General features: G+C 29.8%; 1 protein-coding gene across 1 annotated transcript; it reads right to left on the bottom strand.

Annotated features, from left to right (window-relative positions):
• Positions 1–10795: 10795 nt before the first annotated feature.
• LOC124909825 lies at positions 10796–11377 on the bottom strand. Its single transcript, XM_047450459.1, has one exon. It carries the CDS (start codon positions 11375–11377, stop codon positions 10796–10798), a length of 582 nt encoding a protein of 193 aa, XP_047306415.1.
• Positions 11378–11834: the final 457 nt, after the last annotated feature.

Below are 11834 nucleotides of genomic sequence, written 5' to 3'. Positions count from 1 at the left end.
GAAAAGGGAAGGTTCATGGAAGTGATTTATAGTGGTGGTTGAGAGTTGAGATATGGTTGAGATTTAAAGTGGGGATGGAGGATAAAAAAGTAATTTTAAATGAAATTAAACATCTTTTTATTTATTAGTTGCTTTACAGACTATACTATATTAAAGACCTTAACACGTCAGTAAAGCCTGGAGGAACGAGCTTGTTTGATTTTTTTTATATATTTTAAAAAAAAAATTAATAAAATGTTTTTATATTAAAAGAATTTTAAAAAATAAAATTAAAATATTTTGATATTTTAATTAATAAATTTAATAAATAGAATTACAAGAATTTGCTTTTTAATTGAAATTTCAAATTTTAACATCAAACCAAACAAGCTTAAATAAAAAAGGTGAGGGGATAAGACAAGTTGGAGAACGGGGTGAGTCAGCATTTATTTCTTTTTTGTTTTCTTTTTTAAAACATAGGATTTGAATTGATTAAAATATTTTTTATTTATTTAAAACAGAGGTAATCTAATTTTTTATTGATAATTTAATTTATAATGAGATAACAAGTGATTTGATAAATAAACTATATCTTTTTAGCAAAAAAAAGAAGAAGAAGCAAATAACTACAAACAAACAGGGATTCGTCATTTTCTAAAATTATATTTTGGACAAAAAGAAGTGGTTAATAAAATTCGAAGTAATTTTGAAATTTCAAATGACACTAAACGAAAGAAGAAACGTCTCTTAAAGTTTGACCGACTAATTATTTAACATGTCTATTGTTTTCCAAAATATACGAAATATTAGTAACTGAAAAAATGTTTAGTTTTCTTAAAAATGTTGCGGGTAGAATCTAAAAATAAAATTGATTAGGTCGTATGCATAAAAAAAAATGTCTAAGTTTAAAAATTATATTTAATAAATTAATAGTTAATATTAAGAAGGGTAAGATTGAATAAATTTGAATATTTGAGTTTTCTTAATCAGGATAATTTTCTATTTGTTAGGGTCTACATAGGTCGGGAGAAGGCTTCAATGTAATTAAATGTCATGATGAAATCTTTATTCTAATCTCTTTATTAAATTAATCCATTTCATTAATTATTTTTGTCATATTGTCATTTTTTGTGATCAAAGGATTGACAATGAGTATAATTTGTTTTGTGTTTATAATTTAAGTTGTCTCTGATTTCGTCTATAACATTAAAAATAAAATAAATATATAATATTACTAATATATTTATTAATTATTTATATTTTATACCATATATATATATATTTAATTTTTCTTATACATAGTAATATGAATTTTAATATAATATATAGAATAATAAGTTGATTATAGAACAATATATAGATAATAGTAAAAAAAAATTAAAATAGAACATGGTAGATGATAAGTCCATTCACCTTACTGATACATATGGTCATTATACTAGTTATAAAATATATTTTATTTTAAATTTATGTACATAAAATTGAACATTAAAAAAAAACAAAGGTACCTTATTCAATAAAGTTTATTTGAATAACCTATTTATATATATATATATGATGCTTAATTTTTTAAAGTGTTCGGATTTTCGGGTCGAGAGTTGTGGTTAATTTGGATATATGTGAGAGTAAATGGATATTTGGGTCGGATTGTGGGTTGACCCGTCCATAAACTTAAAACGGTTAAAAATGAAATTAAAAATGCTATAGGTATGATTCGAACTTGAAACCTAACAAAAACAATTACAACATTTTAACCAACTAGACTAATAACACTTTATATTTTAAATTCAACCCAAAATTTGATAAACGCGTGACATTTTAACAATATAAGTTCAACTTTTTAAATAACTAATATATATATATATATATATATATAATGTTGCTTAATTTTTAAAGTGTCCGGATTGCCGGGTCGAGAGCTGTGATTAATTTAAATATATGTGAGAGTAAATGGATATTTGGGTCGGATTGTGGGTTGACCCGCCCCTAAAAATTTTACCGTAATATTTTTTCACGATTTTTTATATTATTACTCGTGCAAATGTACGAGATACATGCTAGTTTAAATAATTTACCATCTTTTTACTTATCATTTTATCAATAAATCAATCATTTTAGTACATAATATTAAAATATCTTCTATTTATTTGTTAACATAAATATTTTCATTAAATATTAATATATTTGAAGTGTTTTGACCAATAACCTAACATTTTATTACTTTAACAATACTGTTTAAATAACTCAAAATAGGTTATTTAAATAACCTAAATTCAAACAAGACCCAATCTTTTGTATACTACATTTTTTATTCGATTAATTATTTAAAGTTTCTATTTTACTTCGATATTTGACTTTTACAATATCTCATTTAAATGGCATCAATGATGACAAGTTATTAAGGGTCACTATGTTTAGCATTTTATATTTGATAAAAATATGGACAAGTTGAACCAATTCACATTCAATGGAATTATTCCAAATTTTCTTGCTTGGGATATATTTAATACAAATAATGAAAATACACTTACATATCAATATATTGTAGTAAATTAATTATGCTTTCTAAACATAGTATTGAACTGAACTCGGTCTTGTTTGCTCTTGAGTTATTTGAAAAAACTTATTGTTTAATGTAAAGATTAATTCTTTATATTGATTGTATAAAGAGCCCAAATGTTCTTACATATAAAATAGTTGTATTTTAACTAATAATTTAATTGAATAAGGAATGGAAAATTTGATATATGAATTATTTCAATATAAACAAATAACATACATCAAGCAAGACCTTAATATATCACACGGATGAATGATTCACCATTTTGGCATGACCAAATTTTCAAGTATATCATACACAAATTCAAAATGTGAAATCATATAAAACTAAAATTATGCAGTCATAGAATAACTTAATTTTAAAAGAAAAGAAGGGTTGGAATGGAAAGTAAAAAGTTTTTTAGCTTAAAAAGTTCAGATCTGTAAAGAGTGAACATAGTAAGGATGCATTAATACATTTAATATTATTTCACATATGTAATTTTTTTTTCGATTTAGAAATAGTAAAATAATATGCGTTGGTGATGGCTAAAAAATTTCTAAAAAATAACTCTATGTTTAAGGGAATTTGAAGATTGGATATTCAATGAATAACTTTGAAAAGTATATCATTAATTATTGTAGTTTAAGTAACAATAATGATTTTTAAGAAAATATCAATGATTCAATTCTCATTTTAACATTTAAAATAAGAGTAAAAATTATAAAAATAGGTACATGTAATGCTAGTTTTCTGATCATAAAAGGAAATGAGTAGAAAAAATAGCACGTTTAAAGATAAAATAAAAATAATTTGAGAGTGAGTCATGTGTTTTGGAACTAAATCCAAATTAATATATAGAACTTTGTTTGTATTTTTTTTTCTCTTATAAAAATTCAAATATAATTAAACATAATTTAATAGATATATTATGAATTACAATCACATAGTTTATTAATCAAAATTTAAAAATATTTCATATTTAAAAATAAAATAAAATAAAATATTATTATTATATATTATTACTAATTAAATATATATTTTTTTAAAACGAAAAAATTCAAAATTCAACATTAATAATTTTTTTTTAAATAATTCAAAATTTGTTAAATAAACTTATACCAAGCAAGTCCAAGTTCAATTTGAAAAAAAAATTCCTACTAGACATGCCTTAGATACATAATTTAAATCCTATACAAATGGAAGAAATGGCTTAAAAGAAAAAAAAAACAAAATTGAAAAGAATAAATGATTAAATAGAACGTACATATTACAAATTACAATGAGATATAAAAGAGAAATTTAAGTTAGAAAAAGAAAAAGAAAGTAATTAAAAAAAATTCAATTTTTAAAAAAATTATTATTTTTTATAATTAATTAATTATTTTTTATAACTTTTTGTTTTTTAAGAATTACTCTTACACATGAGTTATCTTAATTAATTAATTAAAATATTTTTATTTAAAAATTATATATATTTATTATTATTAATAATTTTAACATTTTTTTAGCCTATACTCAAATTTTTATAACTCCAAATTTAATAAATTATTTAAATAACTCAATCCTAACAAAGCCTCATGTTCAATTTTTGGAGGTATAGTTCTCATAATTATAACCTATATTTCTTTTAGAAATTATTCCAATCTTTCAGATGTTGGTCGTGGAGGCTAAGTTTAATTTTATTTCTTGTAACTTAGCGGTAATAAGAGGTGAATACTAACTCTAAGTTTCTGAGTTCCGTCAGATAACAAGTTCTACGTCTAGTTAAATTCTTAATCCGTTGTTCTATTTTTTGTGATATTATATTACCCTAATTTGATATGTGGCTTAATTTTCAACTTATTAAGAGTACTAAATTAATAAATCTGTTAGATGAAAACAACAATTTTGATAAGTTTTGGCAGTGTTGTTAGTAAAAAAACAATTCTTATGATAAAAATGTTATAAAGAACACTATCTTTATTATCTATCCAACAACAGATAATATATAATTTTTTTTACAATTTATAATAAATATTGTGAACCTAACACATTATAAAAAAAACATGTTTTATTATAGTGTGGCAATATATATAGAGGGTGTGGCGTTAAAGAAAGGTCCTTTAATTTGTAGGACCATTCATCAAATATTGCCACTTGGAGTGACAGTTCATTGCCTGCTTTCTCTATTTGTGGATAGCATTCATTTGACGGATTGGTCCCTACTATTTTACGACCTACATATGACTGCCATAGTAGGATATTGTAGTATCGTTCGTTTGTTGTAGTTCTGTTTTTTAGGCCTTGTTCGGTTGAAAATGATGATTTTGAAGATATGTTATATATTTTTTTAATAAAAAAGTAAAAAAATGTATTAATATATATATAAATAAAATAAAAAATAATAATTTAAAATAATAAGTATTTTAATATTTTAATTAATAAATTGATTGATTGGATGAAAAGAGAGAAAGAGAAGTTATATTTTTTTATTTAAATAATAACCCTAAATCGAAACGTCTAATTGAATGAAGTTATTAAATAACTTTTAATATTTAAAAAAGTTATGATTAGTGATAATTTTGAGAAATTGAGAGTGTTTTTGATAAAATTATTTAAGAGATATTAATATATAATGATAAATAAAATGAAATGAAAAAAAAAATTAAAATATATGATATTTTAGTATTTTATTTAATAAATTAAGTGATATGATAAATTAGAGTGACTGAAATAAGTTTTTTTTTTTTTTTGTTATGGTAGTTGAAATAACACAAATCAAATAAGGCCTAAGATAATTAATTTTTAAATAATATAATCTTGATTCCTTTGATTTTAATGTTGGTTATCCGAGGTTTATGGTTTTATTATTACTTGTATTGTTAAATGTAAAAAAAAATATAGTTTTTGTAGTCTTATGAGGGAAAATAGAAAGAACTATTGATATAATCTTTCAATACAAGGAAACTACTAATTGGCTTAAATTGAGACTATCTAAATTGCCATTGAATGCTGATTTAGTTTATTCGATAACTGTTTTTTTATTGAACAACTTAAACGTGGAATGAGAATCTGGGAACAACTTTCTAACTGTAACGGTAGGTAGAAATTCATTTTTGAGGCATGTGGATCAAATTATGAATTTTAAATCAATGATAGGCCGGGTTTCATTATATTTTGGACACGTCGTCTTGCATCGATGATTCCACGTGATCAAGAGCTTTGATCGAAGAACGAGTGGAACACACTTTTTAAAGGGCTCTTTAGACTTTCCGAAACATCTAAAATCATCCGAAACCATCAAGTATTGAGGCCTAAACAATATTTAGAAGTTAAGGATCATGATTTGTCTCCCTTCAACCGGAGTATACCATGTGAAGAACAAATATGGATTTTGCTGACATCACGATTATGTCATCCGCATGTTTGAATGGTCTTGGCGCGGTTGACTCGCGTTGACCGAGTCTCGAACCGTCCATTTTGACTCAGTTTTCTTCTTTTTTGGATTTTTGAACACCTTCTATAAAAAATTATCAATAATAATATTATACTCAAAATTTATAGTTTTCTGAACCGATTAATCTGAACGTATTAGATCTTTAGAGTTCCAACTTTTTATGAAAAATGGCAATGGTGCACATAAACAATCATTAAAATAGTTGTCAGGTACATTTTACCAAATAAACAATATCATACTTAAATTTCACAATTTTTCGATCCGGTCAATATGAAGGTATCAGCTCATCCGAATCTTGAGTATTTTTAAACTTTAATGTTTGGACCAAGTTCAAAATGACAAATTAGGCCAATTTTGAGATGGTGCTTATATTTTTGATCTTCTAGTCCAGCAATCAAGTATGATGGTCATACGCATGATCATCATACTAGACCGGATTATTTTATTTTAATTTAAAGGTGTAATAATGAAGTACTTAAACCAATAAATTTAGAATCGCAATCTGTAACACAATAATCATAACCGTCTTTATTGATTCTTTGTTCTCCCATCATCAACATTTCTAATATCTAGACAAATGGTAACAAAAATAAATAAATATATTCATGTTAGAAAGGCAAAAGTATATTGAATTATCCAACATGATCACGCTAAATTAAAAACAACTTACATCATGTCTCACCTTTTTACTTTTTATTGCTTAGGCACTGTGACAGTCCACACCAAACCCAACCCAACCCAACCCAACCCAAACCCAAACCTAAAATATTAATTTGGGTTGGTTAAGTATGCGTTGGGTTGAGTATGTGTTGGGTTTAATTTGAGTTGGGTTAGGGTTACCCAAATTATATAAATTTAATTCAATTCTCTATTATTAATCCAATATAAATTAATCATCTTCCAACTTTAAGTCGAACATGTTTTTGACATGTTTAACACGTTTTTCACACGTTTAACACGTTTTTCACACTTATAACACGTTTTTTACACTTATAACACGTTTAACATGTTTTTAGCACGTTTTTGACATGTTTAACACATTTTTGACAAGTTTAAAACGTTTTTGGCACGTTTAACACGTTTTTGACATATTTAACACGTTTAACACGTTTTTGACATATTTAACACGTTTACACGTTTTTGATAAGTTTAACACGATTTTCATATTTTTGGCACGTTTATAGCACGTTTTTTTTTTACATTTTAACACGTTTAACACGTTTTTGATATGTTTAACACATTTTTCATACGTTTAACATGTTTTTTCATATTTTTGGCATGTTTAACACGTTTTGACATATTTAACACGTTTTCACACGTTAACACATTTTTCATAATTTTGGCACGTTTAACACGTTTTTGGCATGTTGAACACGTTTAATATATTTTTGGCTCATTTAGCATATTTTTAGCACATTTAACACGTTTTGTTACGTTTAACATGTTTTCACGTTTTTGGCACGTATTTCACGTCTTTGGCACGTTTAACACGTTTTTGCACATTTAACATATTTTTGAAATGTTTATATGTTTTTTACACGTTAACACGTTTCGACAAGTTTTAACATGTTTTTGGCACGTTTAACACGTTTTTAACATGTTAATACGTTTTTCATGTTCAACACATTTTTCACGTTTTGACACGTTAAACGTGTGAAAAACGTATTAAACGTGTCAAAAATATGAGAAGCATGTTAAACGTGTCAAAAACGTGGAAAACCTATTAAACGTGTCAAAACATGTTAAACATGCCAAAAACGTGAAAAACGTGTGAAAACGTGTTAAACATGTTCAAAATGTGTTAAACGTGTCAAAAATGTAAAGAACGTGAAAAACATGTTTAACGTGTCAAAACGTGTTAAACGTGCCAAAAACATGAAAAACGTGTCAAAATGTATTAAATGTGTCGTGATCGTGAAAAATGTGTCAAACATGTCAAAAACGTGTTAAACGTGTTAAACGTGTTAAAAACGTGTTAAACATACCAATAACATGAAAAACGTATTCAATGTGTCAAAATGTGTTAAACGTGCCAAAAACGTGTTAAACATGTCAAAAACGTGTTGAACGTGTGAAAAACGTATTAAACGTGTCAAAACGTGAAAAATATGTTAAACGTGTTAAATGTATCAAAAACGTGTTAAACATACCAAAAAACATGAAAACGTATTCAACGTGTCAAAATGTGTTAAACGTAAACGTGTTAAATTGTCAAAACGTGTTGAACGTGTTAAACATATGAAAAACGTATTAAACATGTCAAAACATGTTAAACGTGTCAAAAACGTGTTAAACATGCTAAAAACATGAAAAACGTATTCAACATGTCAAAATGTGTTAAATGTGCCAAAAACGTGTTAAACGTGTCAAAAACGTGTTAAATGTGTGAAAAACGTATTAAACGTGTCAAAACGTGTTAAACGTGTCAAAAACTTGTTAAACGTGTCAAAACGTGTTAAACATATAAAAATGTGTTAAATTAATAAAATACATGTTAAATGTGCAGACAAATAATGTGACAAAAAACACACCTAGTTCAGAATCTTTGCATGCTTTATACTTGACTACAAAACCTAGATGAGAATCAAGTGTGGTTCCACCTACATCACTGCAAAATACTGCAAAAATTTTTTAGATCAACCAACATGATAAAAGAAGAAAAATACTATGAAAATCTGGTTATAACCTTGAGCTATAAAGTTTGTGAAGTCCTTCACCAACTTGTCCATCATGGTTTTCAGGCCAAAATCCTCAAGAACCAAGCCACATTTATTCATCAAATACGGCTTCTTGATTTTGGTTCGTGTATAGTGAGCCCAACTTTCAATGTGCTCTAACTAATCAATCATAAAAAAAACATTATTTTTTATGATCATGATAAAGTTAGCAAATATCTCTCGTCGATCAACATTTGACAGAAACTTGGCTTAAACATGTCCAATACAAACACTTAGATATTGGCTCGGCCATTCTTTTCATGTAACCCTATAAGGTATTGTCCTTCACTGCCTTGAGGAACTCTGGCACATAGAAAATATAAAGCTTCCGCATCCATGATGTATAACTGTAACAACTCTGACTCCTAATTTAATTAGACTGAGTGCTGGATGTTTTAAAAATATACATGGTCCTTTACATAAAAAACAATTAAAACATGGTCCATTATTACAAAAACAGTGGTCTTTAAGTGCTAAACCCTAAAAAGTACTTAAACTTCATTTGTCCCTCCTCCCACACACACACACCTCCCCTGCACCCTGCCCACTCTCCAAGCCTCCCTTCATTAAGTCAACAAAAAGCTATGGCTGTGTACCTACACCACACAATTATAGCGAGTCTAAAGACCCAACAAACATTTTTAAAGAGAATATAAAAAGACAAATAAAAGCTGCTTTGTATTGATGTGCTGATTTGTAAAACAATTTATCAAAGTGTTGGAATAGAAACATCTTGAGCACATAATGGCCCTTTACTTTTCAGAGCTGATCCTGAAAATTAGGAATCCTATTTGAGCACATAGTTGGAAGGCACTCTTCGGAGTCTATCCCTAAAGTCCACAACCTGGTTAGACACTTATCTGTGTGGGTAGGATCTTCTAGAGCTCGTCCTAGAAGTCCAGTCCCAATAGAACCTCAACACATATTTTTGGAATCAGACTACCAGAGCTCAACCTGGCTAGCCTTCTTCCCAGATCCGTCCAGTCCATATATCACTGTTCACAAAAATGTATCATAAGTTTGAAAAACAGATCTTACCTTTGAAACCAGATCTTACCTTTGAAAATAGATCACACCTTTGAAAAAAGATCATACCTTTGAAAACAAAATATACTTTGCAAAAATAGATTATATAAATAAGTGTGGGTTTCTAAACATGAGTTGATAAAAGAGCTTGCCTTAGATGATCTTGCTACTATGTTATGATCTTGCTTCTAAAGGGTGCTATGATCTTGCTCATAAAGTGTGCCTTTGGTTTTCTTAATAGAGAGAAGGAGGAAAAAGATAAAATGAATGAAGGGGTGAAATATATATAGTACTTAATAAGGCTGGTCACTAGCCGGTCATAAGCATGGGATGGCCAAATAAATGATGAAGGGGGCTGGTCATCAGTTTGTCATAGGCATGGGTTTAAGAAAAAGGGCTGGTCACCTGCTTGTCATTGGCATGAGTTAATCAAAATTGGTTGGTCACCTGCTTGTCATCAACTGAGTTTAATATTAGTTTAATAAAAGGGCTGGTCACCTGCTTGTCATCAGCTGAGTTTAATAAAAGGGATGGTCACCTGCTTATCATAGGCATGGGTTAACAAAAGAGAGTTGGTCACCTGCTTGTCATTAGTTAGTTGAATAAGTATGGGTTGGAAGCATGAGGTGGCACAAGCATGAGGTGACAGAAGCATGAGGTGGCATAAGCATGAGGTGGCACAAATATGAGGTGACACAAGCATGAGGTGGCACAAGCATGAGGTGACATAAGTATGGGTTGGAAAAATATAATCAGTCGGACCCCCACAGTCAGACTCCCTCGGTCAGACCTTCTCGGTCGGACCCCCTCGGTCGAACCTCCTCGGTCGGACCCCCTCGGTCAGACTCCCTCGGTCGGACCCCCTCGGTTGGACCCCCTCAATCGGACCCCCTCGGTCGGACCCTTCGGTCGTGACATAGATTTTCCCTCTGTCCCGACACAGATTTGACTTGGGCTTCGGTTTTGGCCAGGACCGAAGTTAATCGGTCTAAAAATGAAATTTTGGGTGTGACAACTCAATCCTACTTGAAAAGAATTTCGACCCCGAAATTAAAACATACCGAATAAATCGAGATACTTCATTTGCATGTCTTCCTATACTTCCGAAGTGGCTTCATCTGCAAAATGGTTGCTCCACAGAACCTTCACCATGCTGATTTCTTTATTTTGCAGCCTCATGATCTGCCTTGAAATTATTTCTGTTGGGACCTCTTCATAAGCTAAGTCTGGTGTCCATTGCATTACATCATGTTGGATGATATGGGTCGGATTTGGAATATATTTCCTTAGATTGGAAACATGAAAAACGTTGTAGACTGTATCATGATTTGGGGACAGGGCAAGTCTGTAAGCAACATCTCCTATTTCCTCCAGAATTTCAAAGGGGCCGATGTACCTTGGGTCCAACTTGCCATTTTTCCCGAATCTGATGATACCTTTGTAAGGGGAGACCTTTAAGAAAACGTGGTCACCCTTACTAAAAGTTAGATCTCGGCGCTTCTTATCAGCATAGCTTTTCTGCCTACTTTGAGCTGCAAGTAGCCTCTCCCAGATCTTGCCCACCAGGGCCACGGTGTTGGATACGATTTCTGGCCCAATCACAATTCTCTCGCCTACCTCGTCCCAATGTAGTGGTGTCCTGCACTTCTTCCCATACAATGCTTCAAAGGGCGCCATTCCAATGGAAGATTGGAAACTAGTGTTGTAGGCGAACTCAATCAAAGGCAACCTGGGTTCCCAATTGCCTCCAAAGTCAATAAGACAAGTCCACAGCAGGTCCTCAAGTGTTTGGATCACTCGTTCAGATTGGCCGTTGGTTTGAGGATGAAAGGTTGTGCTGAAGGATAGCTTCGTTCCTAGACCCTTGTGAAGACTCTCCCAGAAATGAGAAGTGAAATGCGGGTCTCAGTCCGAAACTATCCTTGCTGGTAGGCCATGCAGTCGAACTATCTCTTGTAGGTACAGCTCCGCATATTGAGTCATTGAAAAGGTGGTGCGAATTGGCAGAAAGTGAGCTGACTTGGTGAGACGGTCCATTATGACCCAAATGAAATTCATCTTTCGCAAGGTCTTGGGCAAGCCAACTACAAAATCCATAGAAATGTCTTCCCATTTCCAAACTGGAATTGGCAAA

This window comes from Impatiens glandulifera, chromosome 7, assembly GCF_907164915.1.
Source record: "Impatiens glandulifera chromosome 7, dImpGla2.1, whole genome shotgun sequence".
Classification (NCBI taxonomy): Eukaryota; Viridiplantae; Streptophyta; class Magnoliopsida; order Ericales; family Balsaminaceae; genus Impatiens; species Impatiens glandulifera.
This window is presented reverse-complemented; position numbering and strand designations above follow the sequence as displayed.

What these genes read in the sequence shown, in the direction of transcription:
- LOC124909825 (XM_047450459.1), bottom strand. Translation starts at nt 11,377, where the DNA reads ATGGCGCCCTTTGAAGCATTGTATGGGAAGAAGTGCAGGACACCACTA.